The 21,879-nt window shown below is 42.4% G+C and overlaps 1 protein-coding gene across 1 annotated transcript; it reads left to right on the forward strand.

Annotated features, from left to right (window-relative positions):
- Positions 1 to 14,075: 14,075 nt before the first annotated feature.
- Positions 14,076 to 21,646, forward strand: PTGR1 (prostaglandin reductase 1; the record flags this gene model as incomplete). The annotated part of the gene is made up of 9 exons (XM_079548085.1): positions 14,076 to 14,181; positions 15,877 to 15,922; positions 16,604 to 16,663; positions 17,894 to 18,061; positions 18,861 to 18,978; positions 19,260 to 19,415; positions 19,662 to 19,767; positions 20,863 to 20,981; positions 21,536 to 21,646. 9 exons carry the CDS (start codon positions 14,076 to 14,078, stop codon positions 21,644 to 21,646), a joined length of 990 nt encoding a protein of 329 aa, XP_079404211.1.
- Positions 21,647 to 21,879: the final 233 nt, after the last annotated feature.

Genomic DNA, 21,879 nt, shown 5'->3' on the forward strand with positions numbered 1-21,879 from the left:
CCAGGAGTACAATGAAAGGACTGAACTGTAACTCCTCATGCTTTGAAGGAAAAAAAAAAAAACACATACAAAAGAAACAAGTTGTACCGTATGCCTAGCGCAGCTACACAGAGCAAAAACAGCGCACGCTTTTAAACAGAAAGTCACGGAGGTCCGCAGATCCAGTAAGCATCCCAACAACCGTATGCACATTATTAACTAGCGTGACTTCACATACCGTTCATCGCTATGGCTACAGCCTACTCTTGTCGTGACGCTGGTCGTTACGGCTGTTGTCCCGTGTGGGGCCGGGAGTTGGACTCGATGATCCCCCTTCCTGTTCGGGTTACTCTGTGACTCCAGGACAATTCAGGGGCCAAAATGACAGATGTCTCCCCGTTCACCCACCGCAGATTCCCGCCTACCGCGCTGCAGCCCAGGGATAAACTGCCACGCACCTAGGCCAACACAGCCCCGCGGCTGCCCTTTGTCTCCACCGAACCCCCCCGCAGCCCCTCAGGTACCAAGCGAAGGAAGCTCTCGCTGACGGCCTGCAGCCTCCGAGCCCCTCTCGCACGCTCGCCGTAAGCAGAGCTGCGGCAGTAACAAAAGTTTGAATTTTGGCGCCGAGAGGAAGCCAAGGACGTTGGAGGAGGTGCCCGCCTATGGCTGCCAAAACCTCTGCCTGATCTAGAGGTCTCGGACTGTCTAGTCTACTTCCTCCGTGAAGGGAAGAGACACGTTCGATTCACACGTTTATTCTTTCCAAATAAAAATATAGCATAGTGAGAAAGTAGAGACTCTGTTTGGCGGGGCGGAAGGCGCCATAAAGTCAGGCGAGTATGGAGGGCAGCCCCAGAGGCAGAAGGACCTCTGAGCTCCTGCCGGGCGGAAAGGCGCGGCGGGGTCCTCCCAGGTCTGGGCGGGAAAGCACAAAAATGGCGGGTCTCGCCCTCTGAGAGAAGTGGGGTGGGTATAGTTGGGAGTTTTAGCGTTCGCCTTGGGCTGTGTTCTTTAGGTCCAGGCATTTCGTTGAAGCTGGTATTACGCTGTGAAAATAGATCGGTGTGTTGCAGATGGAGTTCTGTATTCCTTTACCAGCTGGGCTTTAGTGTTACCAATGAGGTCGAGGGAGCTGCTCTAGTCAAATGATTTTATTGAGTTATTTATTCAGGTGTTTTTTTAATCATTTGAAATTATCTCACTTACGGATCTGTTTTAAAGGAAGATCTCTTTGTATCACTTCAGGAAGTAGATTACCTTTGTCACTGTGTCTGTTTATAAAACATTATTTTGACGGCACTGTTTCTGGCACTCCTGTAATCAGGGAGTGCTGAACCACGTCCTGTCAGCTGATGACATCTGACCACCATACTGAGAAAACTATTTCAAAGTATCAGGAAAAATTTGACTGATTATGCAACTGTGCTTTCACACTACTGCGTTTATTTGGTGAACTGAAAATCCTACCTAGAGGAAAAGGAAAAAAAAAAAGAAAAAAAAAAAAAAAAAGCAAATAAAGAACAACTATTTCTGGTATTGCTGAAGGCTCATTCCAAACAAGCTGAGCTACGGCTTTATTAGGCATCAGAGCAATAAGTACTTTCTGTCCTTATCCAGGGACTTCCCAGAGACAGTAGTATGCTTTGGGGAGATGACTAGCTTGGCAAGAAAATCCAAGATCCATGAATCCTTAGCTGAACTATCTTTATTACAATACTAAAACTAATGCCCATGGGTCAGAAGGACCCCTGCACAGGTAAAGACAGTTCCCCTGAGAATGCATGGAATCAGTGGTGTTAAAAACGTATGCAAATTTGTAATAAATCATCATGAGGAGAACAGACTGAAAAACTACTGGTTTTGTAACTTTAGTGTATAAATATTGTGCGGATAGTTTCCTGCATGTACTTAATCTGTGAGAAACCACCTAGCACCCAGGCTTGCGCAGTCCTGAAATAAAGAAGCAGTGTCTGTTCCAAATGTGAGACTTACTGCACTTCGGATGACAAATCCACATTTCAAACAACAGCATGAGAGGCTTCCCACCATGAAGATAACCATATATTTTTGCTATTTGCATATGATGTGCAGGAGAGATAACTTCTCTCAAAACTCGAAAACAAAAGTTCTCAAAAACTTGATTCTGCAATACCTTTATAATCTCATATGCTCTAAAAGTTTGGGTACTTTCTTTGATGTTGTGATAAAATGTACTCTTTTAATGTCATCTAGTTAGTATGCTGAAATGAATATAGCGTGTTGTTTTAGGGAAGAAAAGAAACATTTATTTTGACACATATTTTGTTTTTTTACACCATAATGTGCATTATACAAAATATTTGTCAGGTAGTAACGTGAGTAGATATTCTGCCAAGGTAAACATGTAGTATAGCTTCATTGCTTTATGGAAAGAGTATTTTAGGGATTGAGATAAATATACTAGAGTAAATTTCCCATGGGGTTCTTCCGTTTCTTTAGCTGATTTGAGAAGTGTCACGTAGAAACTTTTAATAAATAAAAACAATAAAAATAAATATGAAATCACAACTTTCTCTGCTCCTAAGACGTGTTTTAGTTCACATTGTGTTAATGTTTGCAGTTGCTTATACCAAGCAAGCACTCTTTGTTATACAGGGAGCTAATTATGAGTTTTGAGTACAAGTTTATATTATGTCACAGTTATAAAATAATTTAAGTTGATAGGCATTTCTGGAAGTTTTCTGGCCTCAGCTAGGTCAGAGTTCAAAACCAAGCCAAACAAGGCAAATTGTTCACAAGCCTGTCGAGTTAGGAACATTGCAGAAGACAGATTTTACAATCTCTTCAGGCAACCTGTTCCAATATCTGATCACTTTGTGGTTTGAGGGATAAAAGACAAAACTTTCTGCATCTCACTAGAAATTCCTGTTTTGCAAAATTACTCCACTGCTAAGCACTCCCCTCAGATGGGTTGGTTTCCATTTTTTCTGTACTCTCATTACTAAGCAGCTGTAGAAAGCTGTAAACCTCCCTTTGTGGCACTGAGTATTTTGACTTTGCCAGAGCACCCTCAAGGACTTTCACTGGGACAGTTTCACAAACCTTTAAAAAACATAGACAATGTGTTGAACTGACTGACACAACAGACAGAGGACTGCCATTGATAAATATAGTAGGTGCAATTGTGCTCATATATGATAACAGTGTTAGTGAAATAATGCTATTCTGTGTGTTCTTCACCAAGAGGTGAGGGTACAGTGCTTACCAGGAAGGCATTTCTGTTGTGGTGGAAGAGGGAGAGCACGTTTTCCTATGTCTTCTGTTTCTCTTCTTGCTTCTGCCGTTTAGTCTCTTTTCTCTTTTCCCTTCCCCTTTCCTATCCCTATGCCTCCCTAAAATACTTTCCTAATCTTAGCAATACTTGGGTGGAGAGTCAGATATTATAGTCAGGTTCTTCTTAGAGCTCATATTAATATTTATAAAGAATTAACTTCAATATTAATTTCGCAGATAATGAAATATTCTCATTCTGGACACCATAGATTCTATTCAAGACTCCAGATTCTGTGCTGAAACCATTCTCTGCTTTATCCCTCAACCAGAACAGGAGCATCCTGCCACCACAAAACTCCTCTTTTATCTGCTTTTCATGCATATCTTGTGGGTCTCTATCCCCAAGGCTGAGGTAACAGGAGACCTGCATTTCTTAATCCCTTACATGCAAATCCCACACTCCAGTAGTTTTTATTTCTGGGGGACAAAATAATTTTTCAAGGTTTTCCTCATCAGTTTTATTTTCCATGTGATCCTACAACGGACTTGCTGGAGCATGTTAGGGACTGTTGCAGTGGGGAGCTGAAAGCTGAGCTCAGTGTGCTCCAGATGTGGTTGAGTTCAAGTTCAGTGTGGTGGGCCTGGGCTGTCCCCTGGACCTGCTGGCTGCACACCTCCACACGTCCCAGGATGTGGCAAGCCTTCTTTGCTGAATGGCATGCTGCTCACCCTCATGCTCGCTCTGTCCTCTAGCCAACCAGTGTCTGACCTGTATTGCTCTGTGGGGTTACTCTGTCCCATATGTAGAACTTGCAATAATTTTTGAACTGTTGAGAAAATGTCTGCTCCAATAGGCTAGTTCAATTATTTTTATCTCCAAAAGAGATAGAGGAGAGTCTTTAGCTTTCTTTATTAGAATAGAGGGAGAGAATGCACTAGTGCAAATCTCTGTAAGGTCTCTCAACCCTTCACAAATCACAGCTTTCCCTTAATCCTTCTTCCCAACATGTTGTGACTCCTCCTTTCCTCACTGGCTGAAATAGTCAGAGATTACAGACTTCCTGGTCCGCCTAATATGTATCCCTCCTTATATGTGACCTATTCCACCTACGCAGTAAGTACAAAGTCCGTAAGTTCAAGTTCTCTATAGACATTTGAAACTAAAATGTTATTTGATGAGAGTGTACAGACCAAGTGGAAAGTAATTTGCAAGCTTCTGTATAACAACTTGTGATTGAGGGCATCTTGTTTGCAAGTCTCTACGTAATTTGCAAGGGCATCTTCAAGTCTCTTACCTCAAACTTCTTGAAGTTCTAGTTAACCTATTTTTCCAGCCTCTTAAGTTCCTTCAGAGTAGCATGCTTTTCAGGTATGTTGACCATTCCTCCCAAAGTAAGTAAGTAGAGACAAGTATAGACAATCAGGCAGACTGCCTGATGGCATGCTGTATTCCACATCCGGATCATTAATAAAGACATCAAACATTATTGCTGCCAATTTAGAATAACAGAATCATTGAGGTTGGAAAAGACCTGTAAGATCACCAAGTCCACTCATCAACCCATCCCCACCATGCCCACTAACCCACATTCCTCAGTGCCACATGCACACATTTCTTGAACACCTTGAGGGACAGTGACATCACCACCTCCCTGCGGTCTGTTCTAATGCATAAACACTCTTTCTGGGAAGAATTTTTGCCTCATATCCAACCAGAACATCCTCTGGCACATCATGAGGCCATTCCATCTCATTCCATCATAATTACTTGGGAGGAGAGACCAACCCTCACCTTTCCACAACCTCCTCTCAGGAGGGAGATAAGATCTCCACTGAGCCTCTTTTCCAAACTGAATATTCCTAGTTCCCTCAGCTGCTCCTTTGAAGACTTGTGCTTCAGACCCTTCACAGCTTCATTGCCATTCTCTGAACAAGCTCCAGGGCCTTGTTGTCTTTCTGGTAGTGAGGGGCTCAAAACTGAACACAACCGTGGAGGTGCAGCCTCACCAGTGCCGAGTAGAGAGGGGATCATCTCCCTGCTCCTGTTGGCTTTGCTATTTCTAGTAGGATTCCATTGGTCTTCTTGGCCACCTGAGCACACTGGTGACTTATGTATATCCAGCTGTTGACCAGCACACCCAGAAATATGATCTGTGAGGAATCTTTTGACCTTAGTGCTTCAGATGTGGCAGTCCAGTCTACCTTACCTCATTTTTGTACCAATTTATCTCAGCATTTGGCTATTAGGATATCACAGGAGGTTGCATTAATGACCTGTTTATCTCTTATTCTTTGCTGCTCTTATATAGGTTGATATGATTCAATATTCTTAACGAAAAGAAAAAGAGATTCTCAGTCTAAATTAGGTATAGATTGTCTTGCACCAATCATGAGCATCTGAGATCCACTAGTGAAGGCAATGGTTCAGTTTCCTGGGACTTTTTGTACCACACGTTACTTAGGGTTTCTTGGTTTGCTTTGCTTGTGTATGCAGTTTTTGCTTTACCTAGCAAACTGTCCGATTTTCAAGCCACAAGGTCTTACCCCTTGACCTTTCTCACTCTCTTCATCCTACCTGGAAAAGTAAGTGATTGGCTGTGATACTGAACTGCCTGCCATGGCACCATGGATGCAGCTGTTTTCACTGTCTTAGATACAGTAGTAATCTACTGTACTGCACTTCTCAGTGTGTACTAAGGGAGTGGGTGAACCTTTTTTGTCAAGTACCATTTGCAGTCTAAAGCTGTGTGCAGCAAATAATGATACAGCAGATACTGGTCAATGTTGTATGCTTTCAGAGGTTCTATTGTAATTGCTTAGAATCTCATTTATAACCCCTCCTTTATTTTATCCTCTCTCCTTTCATCTTTCCATTTATCTGTTTCAGTCTAATTATTACATGTGTTTGGCAGTACTAATTAATTCTTCTGATATGCAGACCTGCAGATAGCAGATGTGTCTCAGGTACCACACGTAACCTGGAGCAGTGAGCTTTCTTCTTGAGGGAGAACTTGTTCCTGAACAAGAATTTACTCAGCAATGACTGTGCAGTTATAGTATTGCATAAATTCAGGAAGTGGCCTCGGAGGAGTTATAGGCACATAAGTATGTGTATAAATTCCCTTACATGTACTTAAAGCTCTCTAGCAGAAAGGGGCAAAGTTGTCTCATTATAGTTCTACAGTGGACTGGGGTGCTTACTCTTTGTAGAAGTAGATAATGAGCAATAGGAATGAGGGAAGGAACAGCCAACTGGCAGGCTTAGTAAGCCCTGAAGTTCTTGCAGTAGTTTTACAATATCAGGTGCCAGCCTCACTTTCCCCTGAAACAGAGTAACTTGCTTGATGTAGTCAAGTTTAGGCTTTAAATTAAGTGGAGTCATGCTGAAAACTAAGCTTAATGTAACTTTAAAAAAAAAAATTGTTTTGACAACTGTAAAATAAAGCAAAGGAAATATTTCTTTGTGAGGCAGTAACAGACATGTTCCTGCAAGTGAAGGAAGTGAAACTTCTGATGGACTTGTGCTGCAGTATGTCTCAACAGCTCTGATGAAATTTTGCAATTCATGATGCTGCGGCATGTGTTTGGACTGTTTCAGCTTTTAAGTAAGGAGAGTAGAAAATGGGACCAAAAGAAGTTCTAGAGTGTCTTTCAAGTACCAAGAAATCACAACATGTGCTTCACGAAACTTCGGCATAGCTTTTCATTGTCCACGCCTGGTTCTAATCTGTAGGCTTCAAATTATTCTTTCTTAGCAGAAAAAGTTCTTAAGATTTTAATTTTATGTTTGATTTCTGAAAAGTGAAGGGCAGCTGAAGTGTTTCTCTGCAGGTTTTAGTTACCCTTTACCGATTCCTGTGCAAGCTTCTTCAGCAGAGCAGCTGAACACCTCAGAATGACAACAAAGTGCATGTGACATTGTCTTTTTACTATGTAATGACTTTTCACATTCAACCTTTTGCCTTGTTCTGGGGTTCTACAGCTTTGCATGAAGAAGTGAAGCCAAAGCTTTGTTATTTTATAATGCATTGTCATGCTTACTCAGATAATTGCAGTGCAATATCTGCCAAATGTAGCATGGGAGTGGCTTGCCTTTACCCTTTATTTTTTTTAACACAGAAAAAACAAATAATGTATTTTCTGAGAAAGCTTTGTAATAGCTAAGCCAGAGAAAAAGAACAGGCAAGATCTGCTATGACTTGTTGGCACTTACAACATCAGGCCACATCCAATTCCAGGTAATTGGAAGTCCTGTAACATGTAGGGCATGCTGTGGTAACCTCTGATATGTAACTGACTTGGCAGTCTCTACTCGCAAGAATTTACTGCAAGTCCTTCTGAGGAGAAATATATATTCAAATATTTAGGAAGCTTTTTATATCAATGCCTTTGAAATGCTGCAGAAAACTGCCTAAATTGGATCTGGGAAAGGGGACTGGATCAGATCTTGTTTTCCTGAACAACTTTGCTGTGGTGGTGATTTGGTGTTTTCTTTTCAGCGTTTACCTAGCAGTGTTTCCAAGGGAGATAGTCTACTCACTTTTTAGCATATCCTTGTCTTGCAGCATAGCTGCTGTGATTTTATCCCTGCAAGTGGCTTAGCACTGCAGTGTCATTCACTTGCTTCCTAGATTCCCAGCTTCCCTGTGGGATGGGAGAGGAAACTGAAAAAAACCCACAAAGTAGAACTCATGGGTTGGGACAGAATGGTTTACTAAGATAGAGAAAAGGAAAAGAATAAAAACATATACGTATAGGAATATAACAAGTGATGCACAAGGAATTGCTCACCACTCCTCCACAAATGCCCAGCTCATGTCTGCGCAGCCGAGAGCCAGATGAACTCCCACTCTCTGCTGATTGATGACATATGGCATATTATAGAAGATCTCTGTCCAATTTAAGTCTGCTGTCCCAATTCCCCTCCCAACTCCTAGCTCTTCACTGCAAATGGTCTTGGCTCAGTTTAACACTGCTTGGGAGGCAACTAGAAACAGTCTAATCAACATTCTTCTTCTGCTAGAACCAAAACACAGCATCATACCAGACATTGTAAACAGGACAATATCTGTCTCAGCTGAAACTGTAGCGCAGCTATCCCTACTTAAAAGTGGAAATAAAAGGAAATAACTACCATGGCCATGTCTGCAAATCAGTTGTGAGTGCAGCAAGACTGCTAGCTTAACCCCAAATTTGCATTGAATTTACTTATTTCTGACATGCTTCTTAAAAATGTGGTACCCAACATTAGACATGTGCAAACCCAGGCTAGAAAAACATATTGTAACATGCAAGATACAAATATTATTTGAGGTTACTTAAAGAAAATTCATTAGCTTTACTGTAGCTTTGTTTTACTATTTGACTTAGCTTCCAGGAGAGCTTTACTGCACCTTATCATGAAGATTCCCAGATTTAATTTGGGTATCACCACCATCTCTTCAGCTTCCAGCCAAATGCTCACAGTCTCATCCATTCTTTAGTTCCTGGCCTTTCTTTCTAGTTGCCAGCAACTCAAATTTTACACTACTCCCAAGTTTTCTTCCCCTGTTTTGCACTGAAATGTGAATCTCCTTCTGTGTTCTGATTTTGGGGATTGACAGTACTTTGCCTGCAGCTCTGGTACAGCACGCACTACCTGCAGTATCTGCACTCAGGCTGGATCTTTGCTTTTTTATGTGGATGGTTATTGCACAAGGCTGATGCCAATCTTTTCTCTGCTAGCTGTCTGATTTTAGGGATAAGGTTGATTAAGTTTAATGGAAAACTTTATTTTTTGATAACTTGATGAGCTAGACCAGAAGACAAGAAGAGTTTGAAGGATATCGGAATAAATGTTATCTTGAATTTCAATTTCACTAAAAGCTTTAATAGTTCTTTTTCAAGAATATCAGGAAAAAGTGCATAACTTGGTTTTTTCTTGTTTTTTTTTTTTTCTTTTTTTTGTTGTTTTTTTGGGGGGGGGACTCATTACAAATTAATTAAAGATTCTTTTTGTTGGTTTCATGGACTGTCCTTTTTCAAAGTTTAAGCATAGCTGCTGCTTTGCAGAAATAACTATAATGGTCTGTGAAGCATATTATGAAGAAAATGCACAGAATAAATGTATTGTTGAAACCCCCTGGCAACAAAGTTTCACAGTATAGTGGTTACTGGTCTTAAGACTGAAATACAGTGGCTATCACATGCTTAGCTACAAGAGCTAGCTACTCTGAAAGTCATGCTTCCTATTTTATGATGTTGTCCCGCAAAATCAGAGGCAGATGTTGGTGGGATGGTAGTAGAGGCTGAACCTTCCCACCTAAATCCTGTTACATTTTGTTGCCTTGTGATAGACGACAGCAGAGGGGTAACCCTCTTCTCTGGGGTAACAGGGATGGGATGACAAGTTGTGCCAGGGGAGATTCTGGTTGGATATTTTGAAAAATGTCTCTTCAGAAAGAATATTTATGCATTGGAACAACCTGCCCAGTACAAGAGAGACAGAGAGCTGTTGGAGAGGGTCCAGACAAGGGCCACAAAGATGATCAGGGGACTGGAACAGTTTCCCTCCAAAGACGGGCTGAGGGAGCTGGGTTTGTTCAGCCTGGAGAAAAGAAGGCTGTGGGGTGACCTCATTGCTATTGCTATTGCATTTCAGTACCTACAGGGAGCCTACAAACAGGAGGGGAATCAACTCTTTGAAAGGGTTGATAACTGCAGGACAAGGGGAAATGGTTTTAAATTGAGGGAGGGAAGATTTAGGTTGGATGTCATGGGGAAGCTCTTTACAGAGAGAGTGGTGAGGTGCTGGAACAGCTGCCTAGAGAGGCCATGGATGCCCCATCCCTGGAGGTGTTCAAGGCCAGGTTGGATGGGGCCCTGGGCAGCCTGGTCTAGCATTAAATGGGGAGGTTGGTGGCCCTGCATGTGGCAGGGGGGTTGGAGATTCATGATCCTTGAGGTCCCTTCCAACCCTGGCCATTCTGTGGTTCTGTGATTCTGTGAAAGTGGTGGTGTCAGCATCCCTCCAGGAGTTCAAGAAACATGTAGATGTGGCACAGAGGAACATTGTTTAGAGGGCACTGTGATGATGGGTTGATAGTTGGACTTGGTGATCTCAGAGGTCTCATCTTAGAGGATCTTTCCAACCTTAATGATTCTGTGATTCTGTGATATCATCAAGATTATTGCATAAATTTACGCATTTTCAAACCATAGAAGCACTACAGGAATCGGTTAGAGTTGTGCAAGTATTGGTAAAAACTCTGCAGAATCAAATAGTTAACCTCAAGGAACAATTAGAAAGAGAGAAACGCAATTCAGCTTTGTTGCAGATGGCTTTCAAGGAACTGTTAACATGTAAGGATGCTAGCGATACTGTCACCCATAGTTTGCCTCAAGAAAAAGCTTTTCCTCAGGAGGAACTACAATAAATAAAGGAAAGATTAGACAAATTAGAAACCCCAATAGCCCCATTGCGTCCCTTGATAAAAACCGAATATACCTTCGATAACAGCGAGGATCTAGATCCTCAAATGAATGTTAAGGAAATTCCATTCTCGGCCACCAAACTAGCAAAATTGAAAAGGGACTTTAGCCGCTCTCCAAAGGAATCGGAAACAGAATATGTATGGAGGGTGAGTCTCACTGGTGGTGACCAGATTCAGTTAACAGAAAAGGAAGCAGAAGGTTATTGGGGACCAGGAGTATTTTTAACTACCGGTAACAATCGTGCTCCCTAGTCATTAATGCAAAGGGCTGCCTATTGGGCAGGTGGTCTCAACACTTTAGAAAGGAGAGACCCTCTTGCCATTACTGGAACAACCGACCAATTAGTAGAGAGTGTTCAAAAGGCTGCTTGTCTCCAACTGATGTATGATAGAAAGCTGCAGCCACATCATGAATCGCCCATGATGAGGCCCGTTGATCCTGAGAGAATGACAACTTTAATTAGAGGGCTTCGGGAATCACTGAAACCCATAGGCATACAATTACAAGCAAGGATACAAGCTATGTCACAGGGAGAAAGAACCCGGGCAGTGTTAGAAGAAACTGTAACCCTCAACCATCTGCAGTCAGGATGCAAAGTATGGACCTGGAGGGACGGGGCGGGGGGGGGGTAGCCCAAGAGTTAACTAACTATGGAAGAAAATATGGGCCGGTGGTTTCTTTTCCCAGTAAATCTGAACCCAGAGGTGTAAGGCTTGCAGCAGCCAGTCTTGCCCCCAGGCCACCTAGCCCAAATCTCAGTGGGTCTGAAAGGGTCTCATTGCCAGTAAAAACCAGTAGGCAGAATATCTTTCATAAATGTAATGGACTTTGGACTCTGGGCTGGAAAAAGGGTATTCCACAAAATTTGATGGATGGATTGGCAACAGATAGGTTAGAGAAATTAGTTAACTGGTGGCCAGAACAGAAGCTCGAGAATCTTGAGGAAAGCAAAACCCCAGGTCCTCGGGTCTCTCCCAGGGAACCTGAACAGCTATCCAAGCCATTGGAAAACTGATGTCTCCGCCCCTCCCAAGTGAGCGGGGTGGGGGCGGTGAGGGATGGATGTATTAGAAAGCTCACAACAAAGGGAAACACAGATCTCCCGGGCCAGCCTGTGTCGATTGGCTCAGCTAACCTGAGGCTGGTTTCCCTAACCGTAATGGGATACCTTAACAAATATCCTTGGAAGGCCAAGGACATCCCGAAGAAGGAATATAAAATTAACACTTGCTGGATTGTTCCCTCATTTTTTAACCATATTAACAAAGCCCCCAAAAAAGGGCAAGTCGGTGTCTCGTTTTATTTTTCAGAATACTCCTATGGACCTTGACTGAACACAGAAAGGACTCTAATGTTTTGTGACAGAAATATTGAAAATTTGATCATGCTAGAATACTGAATATACCTCTTGATTACATTTTGTCTTTTCGTTGCAAAAGTACTATGTTTTGTGTAGTTGTGGGTGGTAATGTTGTATCTCTGTTATATTTATTTGTTATTGGTTATTGACTCTTATGTCTGTTACTTGTATGGTTCTGTGCTTTATAAAATGTGTTGTATCACCTATGTAGTTTGTAACCTCCTCTACTGATGGGGAAGTCAAGCACATCAGGGCCCAGCCTGAGAAATCTTTTGTAATGATTGTATTATATATTTGATTCCTTGCCCCCTTCCCTCCTTTACCCTTATGCTTGCTATCCTTTTCTCACCATCGTGGATCATCTGTATCCCATTTTAAAGCAACCTTTGAGTCACGGGGTGGTGTAAGATATTATTCTGTTAACGTCTGTGTCTCAAAGCTTGCTGGGGACACAGATGGACTTGTTCAAGTCCCGGCAAGTCCTGGGCAAAGGTTGTGAGATCCTTTGCCTGGGGGACGCAGACGGACAAGGCCAGGGGCAACGAGAGCGAGATGAGCTGCAGCTAAATAGCTGTGAAGTGCTCCTTTGTGTGGACTTATCTCAGGATGATGGCCATCTCAGGGGGTACTCAATGACTCTTGCTCAAGGCCCATCCTTGTCACCTAGGCAGGAGAACAAGGAGGATAAAAGAGGAACTGAAAACGACGAGGATAGGTTTCTGGCAGCAGATTCCTCATGAAGCAGAACAGAGGTTTCTGGCAGCAGATTCCTCATGAAGAAGAGGGATTCCTGACGATCAGATTGCTCGTGAGGTGACTCCTTCATGCTGTTGAACTCTCCTGTGCCTGCTGCCGGAGCGCTGCTGCTTCTCGCCCCCCCCCCCCCCCCCCCCCCCCGCTGCATCTGCCTGGGACCTTCAAACGCCGTGCAACAGGACGCTGCTGGATCCTGCTGGTGACCATCCCTGCTTTACGCAACTCTTGCTTCTTTCCCATCTTTTTTATCACCCTCCTTCCCTTCCCCGTCTCCCTGATTAGGTTTTGTAATGAACTGGTCGGAACAACACATGAACCGTTGTTTCTTAATCTCACGCCGGGTATACAGATATTAAAAGAACCTCATCTCCCTCCTATAAATTGGAGCGAGGCAGCCAGCCGCTTCAAAAGTAAGGTAATAACAATAATAAAAACGGTCCAAGTGTAATTGTAATTGCTGCTCATAAGCTTTCCCCGACCTTTGTTCCCATTCGAGGGGCGCTAGGTCAGGCTGCTCGCTCGTTAATACGGAATGCTTTGTCATGCGAGCCCGGTTCGGGCCGACGAACACCCCGGAGTTGGAGGGCAGGGCTGAACTTTGCTCTTGCTCCGGGGCAAATGCAATTAGGGGCGGTGCCTGCTCTGGCGATAAAAGCTCCAAGAGACTCTTGTCTTTGTTTTCTAGGACGTGTGTCGTGATTTTGGGAGCTCAGGCCGGATCGGTGGCGGAGGCGCGTGATCCAGTATTGACAGCAGAAGACGGAGCTTTCCATCACCGCCCGTTCTAAGTATGAACTTCTTCCTGCTTGTTTATGAGAATGAGGTTACGAGGGAAAAACCACGTGCAAGCCGCTTGTTTGTTTGTGCGTTGTTTGGAAAACACCATTGACAATAGGATGCCAGGCTTTAGCCCGGAGCTTGGCAACCGCAGAAACTTTCCACTGATGGGGTTGTTACTGACCGGGAAAAGGCTTTTCCCAGTTTTCTTAAACCTTTTAATAAGCTTTTCGTTTTCCTTAAACCAGTGGGTTTTGCCTCCCGAGTTTCTTCGCCGCGGGAGACGCGCATCTCAGCGGGGCTGACCTCCCACCCCGCTGGTCTCGGCCGTGAGTGCGTGTCAGAGAGTGGTGGCTTCAGGAGTTGTTATCAGGCGGTCAAGATGCCTGTGTTTTGTGGTCCCCTGAGGCGCTATGCAGCCCTTGCTCGCAGCTTAGCACCGTTTAGCATCTCTTTGTGCTGTTTATTGTGCAGGATGGTGACTGCCAAGGTGTGGGTAATGAAGAAGCATTTTGAGGGTTTCCCCCAAAACAGCGACTTTGAAATGAAACAGGAGGCGCTGGCAAACCTGAAGGATGGAGGTGAGTGGAGTGCTATCGCTTGCTGTCTGGAGGCTGTCTTACTGCAGACAATGGCTGTGCGTTTGTAGGTCTGTCCATGTGTTCCTCACGCAGTTTGTAAAAGGCTTGGCAGGGCTTATGGCAAACTGGCAGGGTAGGGCAATTGCTCAAGGATGTGTATCTTGGCAAGTTTAGTGTGTTTAAAGACATCTGACAATAAACATTGGATGTGCTAAACCGTGTTTAGCCTTCAGGCAACTCTGGTGGGCCTTTCAAAGTCCCACTGCACTAAAAACGTGTTAGTGATGCCTCATGGTTTTCAGCTGTGTTGGCAAATAAAGCATGCTGGAGAAAATCGCTGAAGCAGTGTGCCCTCAAAACCGACTGCTGTAAGAAAACAATTAGCATGATTTAAAAAGAGAGAAAGGCACTGGCTGCAGCAAATGAGGTACTTCTAGTAAAATGCAAACATGCTTTATTATTGTAAAGTTGTCATCTGCTTTATCTTACAAAATCCTTTGGAAGCTGGAGAAGATGGTAACCTCTGGTTTTCTTTGTTATTTTTTTCATAGTGGGAGAGAATGCTGAAGGATAGACCTGGGGGACAAGAGAGTAGTTGAGGTGGGACTGAGCCCCTTTTTGAGTGTTCTTAGAACAGGAGTTGATGGGGGCTTGTCTTCTTATCTGTGATATTTGCCCTGCTAGTAAGAGAGAAGAAAAAGAGGAATAATAATGCATAGCTTTTACTTGTGAGTTTCTATCTTGAAAAGAGTTGGGAGTAAAATAATCTTGGCCAAACCCAAGAGATACTGATAAACGAATGAACCTACGGCTTTGGCTTCACATGGTCATCTGCACCATGCTGTCTTGAACCGCATCTCACTGTTTATCCTTCACAAGATTTACTTTGGTTTAGGCGGCATGTCAAAGAAACCTCATTAAAGTAATAGTAATACTAGTTAGGCTTACAATTTAATGGTTTGGAGGGTGGTTTCTTCTTAGCTGTACTTCTATGGATTCTTATGGCATGTGTGGCTCTTAACTCACCCATACATACTTAGTACTTTAACTTATAATTATTTAAGAACACAGAGTCATTTAAAACGTGGCCTTTCTTTTGATGTTACAACAGCCTTGACTGTTCCTCCTGCTCACTCTGAGCGACAGGAAAATATGTGTTAAAATAGATCGCTAGCTTCTATTTGTTAGGTTGCTGCACTGGCCATTTAAAAAAAAAAAAAAAAAGCATTATTGGATGGAGGTGGGCAGCTATTGCAGATTAAACTAACTAGGGAAGGTGTTCTTCTGTTCAAGGGAGCAAGGTGATTGTTGCATATGACATTCACCAAAGTCTGTTACCACCCTCTGCTGGATGAATCCTGGGAAGATGTACATAGGTGAAAGAAAAGTGCTTTGTTTAGGAGGTCTGGCCTGTTGAATCTTCTATGAAGTGAGAAGGCAGATATAGACAAATGGGACTGAAGAGAAGCTAGCTTTCCAGCAATTCTTCCAAAGATATCTTTTATAGGAGCATAGTGCTAAATCCAGACAAAGCTACAGAATGCCTTAGTTGTTCCTGGTAGTTTGCTCCTGTCTGATGCCAATAGGACTTTTTAAACTATTGGGGGTTCCTATAGCTTTTTTGTGACTTTTTTGACTTGTGGAACCTGTGCTTTACCACTGTTACCCAGCTGTTTGCTTTGTCTTTTGTTGCAGAGCTGCTGCTTGAATCAGTTTTTCTTAGTGTTGATCCTTACATGAGGTATGTTTACTCACTTGTGTTCTCAAACCTTAATAAATGTGTACTGGGAGCATCCCTTGTTGCCAGGGTCCCAGGATGCTTGTTTGCTTTGTATAAAATGTGTACATTAGCAGAGACCCATGTCAGATTCAGCAGGACATTAGGATAGTTACACTGTGGACATGGAGTTTTCCTGAACCCTGTCGTTGTCCCTTGTGGTGACTTTTGTGCTAGAATACAGTGAGCCCAAAGGAGGCTGCAGCCCTGCTGCAGAATCTGCTTTGCTTATCTATTCAAGCCTGTACTTGAGGATATGCATTCTAAATAGGAAATTACTGATATGTTTTTGTTAACAGACAGCACTTCAATTTCAGGGAGACTGGATATTTGCCCAGAGCTATGAAGAATTCTGTTAGACCCTACAGAGATAATTCTTTGGAATCTCAGCTTTCTTGTAGTGGTAGACCAGCAGTGAAGACTAGTGCTGTCCTATTCCTGACACTTCAGCTTGGTGCCGATGGGGTGCTTCAGTAACTGTCTATGGAAAATACCCAGTTATGTCATTAGAAGGGCAAGCTACTTGCAGTGTGTTCGAAGTCATCAGTTATGCTATTTCTGGGTCAGAATACTGTATAGTGTCTGGAAGATCACTTACTCTGGAAGATTACTTACAGTGAGCTGTCTCTCTGCCTGTTTTTACAGACCGTACAGTAAAAGGAGCATGAAGGAAGGGGATGTAATGATTGGCACACAGGTTGCCAGGTAAGACCTGTTCATCGTATCCATCCATGTGGCAGCTGTCAAAGGAATGTCCTGACATTTACAGCCTGTGTTGTGTTCTCTTGACGCGAGTCAAATACTGCAGAATCTGCATTCCTTTTTTTCATATTGATTGGAATACTGTACTATTTTTGCTTTTTTTTTCCTTTATAGTTTACAATTTTCTTTATGATTTTCTATAATAACCTTTCCTGCCTTCTTGGAGAGCATCTAGGCCAACAAACTGTCATTTCTAGAGACAGTTGTAAGGAGCAGCACAAGGGGCCAACCATTAAACATGACTCCAAGTGTCAACTTCATGTTTTAAAATCTGATATGCAGTAATTGCATACCTAAGACTATGCATGTCTGTTCCAGCTGTGACTGTTTCTAAAATGCCAGATGCTATATGACCGTAATCCAACCTTGTGGTAATGACTTAGCTACATAGATGTTTCCCTTTGTCAGCTTGCTCCTGCTGCGCTGCCTCTATGTTGCTGCCCAAGAACATCTGTGACCTCTGACTCTTGTGTTTCTCTGGAAGAACATCGGGGAATAGAACAAACTGAACAAAAAACAATCTATTTTCAATGTTTTGAGGATGCTTAATTATTTCTTTCCAGGACAATTTTCTCACTGGGCTAAGAAACCAGAATTTTCGTTTGGCATAGAGATACCCTAAGTATGAACTTCTGTTATTAGATACTGCCTTCCTTGAGGAGCTTTTTCTTATCTCAAGAGGCTCCATGTCCAGGATCTTCAACTTTTAAATTAAGTGCAGGTTTTCTGAGAAAGGAAATGCCCTTAATATCATATTTGTACCTCAGTTTCATACTTTTCCATCCTTCAATCCCAGTGTCCTCTTTTATGCCTTGGAGCTCATAGAAGCCTAGTTTGAATTCATAGCAGATGATGCTGGTAAAGCAAGCAGAGAAACAATCAAAATAAAAACCAAAACAACAAATGAAAAAAGGAATGGCATCTATATAGAACATCAGTTTCTTTTATGGGTCAGGCTAAGTCTAGCATCATCTCACCCAGCTTTCCCATGGTGACAAGAGATAGTAACCATATTAAGAAAAACATCAGCGAGGCATGGGCTAGATGTCCTGACACAAAGTATTCTTTTCTCCTGCATCAAAGCACAACAGGAATAAGAGGAAAACCCCCCAAAAGACTTGTCTTATAGATATTCTTTTTTTTTTTTTTTTTTTTTTTTTTTCCTTTGAGCAGGATTGTAGAGAGCAAGAATCCAGCTTTTGCAGTAGGGACCTTTGTTGTGGCTAATAGAGGCTGGAGAACTCATTTCATTTCTGATGGGACGGACCTGAATCTCCTGCCTGCAAATTGGCCAGAATCACTCCCCAAGTCTCTAGCACTTGGGACAGTTGGTATGCCAGGGTGAGTATCAAGGTCCAAAGGAAGCTATCCTCTGGATATTGCTCTGCAATAAAAAAATCTTTTTGCCTGATCTTTTTCTGCCACGGTGCTGTCTGATCACTCTTGTTATAAATAAATAAATAAAGCTGTAATTCAGGATGCTTTTGCCCTGTAGAGGGCCTGAAGTTTAACCCACTTTTTGGATTGGAGGAAATTTGGCTTGGAGGTTAGCATGCCTTTTCATGTGGTCAGTCAAGAAGAGGATCTAGGAAGGGCTGGAAAAAAATCAAGTCCAGTCTGAATCAACCCAATTGGAAGGACTCAAACTTGAGTTATGGATATGGGCTAGTCTGCTTTTATCTGTTTCCAGAATTGCCCCCAAAATGACAATACAGCTGTCACAAAGTACAGTGAAATAGCAGTCCTTAAGCCTGAAGCACTAAGCTAGAAGAAATTAAAGAGAAGCTTGTTGGGCTTGAGAGCCAGTTGGTCATGTTGCTTAGCCTTCCAACTTGTGAGCACAAGGAAAGCTGTTTTCACATAAGATGGAATTGTACATCAATCATCATGCTTCCCAGTAACATGTATTAGAAAGTTACAGCCAGTCCAGAAAAATAAGACAAGTTAAAATGTTCGGCTCATAAGCAAAATTAAGAAGTTGTATAGTTGGTTTTTTTTTTTTTTAGTAGTATTTCCACAAGGATAAATAAATCTCAACCTTGTTCTAGTTGTGCTGATGTTTTAGTTTAATGAGATCAAGTCACACTTCCATGTCTGAATTCTTTTTTTCCACACTGAGCATTTTTCTTTTTCTTCACAGCCTCACTGCTTATTTTGGTCTGTTTGAGGTCTGCAAAATGAAGCCAGGAGAGACGGTGCTGGTCAATGCTGCAGCTGGTGCTGTGGGCTCCGTGGTGGGACAGCTTGCTAAAATAGGGGTGTGTGTCTTGAACTGGTCAGACTTGCACACTGGAGGGCTATTGTGGGAGACAGAAGAACAAGGCCATGAATGATCAGCAGCACAAACAACGGTGAAGACATGCATTCAATAAGTTTTTGAGATGAAACAAGCTCCTGAGGATATAGCAAAACTTTGGAGCTTAGGAGTTCATATTCACAACCACCTGACTTCAAAAATGAGCCTTCCACTCAGCATTCTTGCATTTGCAGTGTGAGCCTGTGTTGGAAAACATTTCTAAATGCTCTTTCTTTCTTGCAGGGTTGTAAAGTGGTGGGCTGTGCTGGCTCAGATAGCAAGGTTGCTTACCTGAAAAAAATAGGCTTTGATGAAGCCTTTAATTACAAGACGGTTACATCCTTGGATGAAACCCTGCGTAAGGCCTCTCCTGATGGCTATGACTGTTTCTTTGACAATGTGAGTTCTGGAAGATCCTTGTCTTGAGCAGGCTGTCCATTTCCTTAGCCTATTGCAGGAACTCGATACTGAGTTCCATCTAACTGAGATATAGTTCCTGTAAGAGCTTACAGCATACTTCTTCCTTTCTTGTCTTTTTTCTGCAGCTGTCTTGATAAGCAACACAAAAAAACAAATGCTGAGAGGCAAACCAGCTGTCTTCTCTGTGGATTTTCTCTAATGCTGCTTGTGGTCTGGTTCTTGTAGGTGGGTGGAGAATTTGCCAGTATTGCTATCAATCACATGAAGAAATATGGAAGGATTGCAGTCTGTGGAGCCATCTCTCAGTACAATGACACTGTGCCTCAGAAAGGTGTGGACCTCCTTTTGTGTGTCTAAGTTTAGTCACTATTTGGTGATGGCAGGGTGAAAGACATAGTGGCTCAAGCTGCTCAAGTTTTGCTGTTTTTTTCAATGTGCCAGTTGCCTGTATGTTTGTGTACATTTAGATAACGAACTAATGAACTCTGGGGGATCTGATGTGTGACCACACTTCTTATGTGTACACACAGATATTCTCCTTACTACATGCTCGTATCAGGTGCAGAACTTGTGTTTAGAAATGGAGGCAAGACTTGGCTGAAATGACATTCCCCAGGGCTCTGAGCAGATGCAGATTGGTGGAAGGCAGCAAATGTGGTGGAATGGTATCATTTACACAGTCCATAGTTCAAGTTATGAGAATAGATTTCCCTGAGGTTTTTAGATGAAATAGCTTCATTTTAGTTTGTATGTGGTTGGGTTGTTTTTATTCCCACATTTTATAAGTGCAGGACTTCAGTTACTGATGCAACTGCTGGTAAATATGTTTGAATTTAATATTCACGTTTAATAGCATTAAGTTTTCCAAAACTACTTTCTGGAAGAAACTGGAGGCTTCAGGAGCAGTATTCTCTTTGATGGCTACTGACTTTAGACTCCCAGATGGCTTTAAATGTGGGCCTCTTCAGGTGGGGGGGATGGGAGTGGGTATCATGAATTTTTTATTATTGAAGAAAATGTTTTGGTTTTTTTTTTTTTTTCTTTCTTTCTTTTTTCTCATATATAACTTTTTTTTTTTTTCTTTTTTTTTTTTTTTTTTGACCTTTAGTGAGATGGTTTAGCAGGCTTTCAAACAAGCTGTCAAAACAGTACATTGAGGATTAAGCAGAAAGCCCTGCCAGCACTGGTCACTTTACATCTGAATGAAGTTGTTTTCAGCAGTGCTGGTGGGTGTTCAGCCTCAGGTAGATCAGGTCTTTGTTTTCCTGTGTTGCTCCCTGTCCCTGAACCTGTGGTCGTTTACCCTGTTCAGAAATAATAGAATTTGTTTCTGCCTGGAACAACTTATCTCAGTGTCTTTTACTGGCTAAAACCTCTCTATGCATTGGGCCTTATTTTAATAAAAGCTATTTCCTTTCTTTGCCAGGATCTTATATTCAGTTTCCAATGATCTTCAATGAACTCAGCATGAAAGGGTTTGTTGTGTACAGCTGGTATAACCGCCGGGAGGAGGGTGTGAATGCACTGCTCAAATGGGTCCTGGAGGTAAGAGGGAAAGGTGTAATCTTCTGTAATGAATGCTCCCATCATAGTTTCTGTCTTTGCTAGGGGAGTTGCCCCTTGTCTTAGCTGGTGAAGAGATGGCATGATCTTTGAGCCTTCTGGGAAACACACAAACCATTTATAATATGCTTGACGCCTTCTGCTTTGTTGAGATTTGTGGTAATAGCTTGTGCTCTTAACTTAAAATTTCAGAATCATTCTAAACCATTACCTGACAGTGAAGAGCTGCTTTTTTTTTTTCTAAATATAAGCTGAATTTAAATGATCTACCTGCTCTTTGAGGACTGGGTAGCGCTCAGTGTGTCCTGATGAGTTTTTCTCTGCAGTGTTTTTGTTCCCTATTTCACTCCAAGGGGTGAATCTCCCTGAAAGTGGGTCTTCTCATGGAATTGCTGCATACAAACTTAGTTTTGCAAAGGTACGCTTTGCAGTACCAGCGTTTCAGATGGAACATATGTGCAACTTAGTATCTTGATGATTGTGAAAGTGAGACAGCTGGCAAATGAAGACTGGGAATATTCTCTTCTTCTTGACAGGGAAAACTGAAGTACCACGAACAAGTCACTGAAAAATTCGAGAACATGCCAGCAGCTTTCATTGGAATGCTAAAGGGAGAAAATCTTGGAAAAGCTATTGTAAAAGTCTGAAGGCCACTTCTTCCTGGGATACAAGCACAGGAGAATGTGATTCTGTTTGTATAATTTGTAAACTCAAATGTTAAAAAGGTTTATTTCTGTGTTTTTGATGAACGCTTGGGGATAATTCTCTTACTATTGGCCTAATAACTGTAGGTATGTGCCTGTGGCTTTGAAGAACTTGAGATTGCTTTAACCAGCTACGCAAAAAAGCTTTAAAATGTTTGAACCTCACCAGTACTGAA

This window comes from Tetrao urogallus (genome assembly GCF_951394365.1).
Source record: "Tetrao urogallus genome assembly, chromosome: Z".
Lineage (NCBI taxonomy): Eukaryota > Metazoa > Chordata > Aves > Galliformes > Phasianidae > Tetrao > Tetrao urogallus.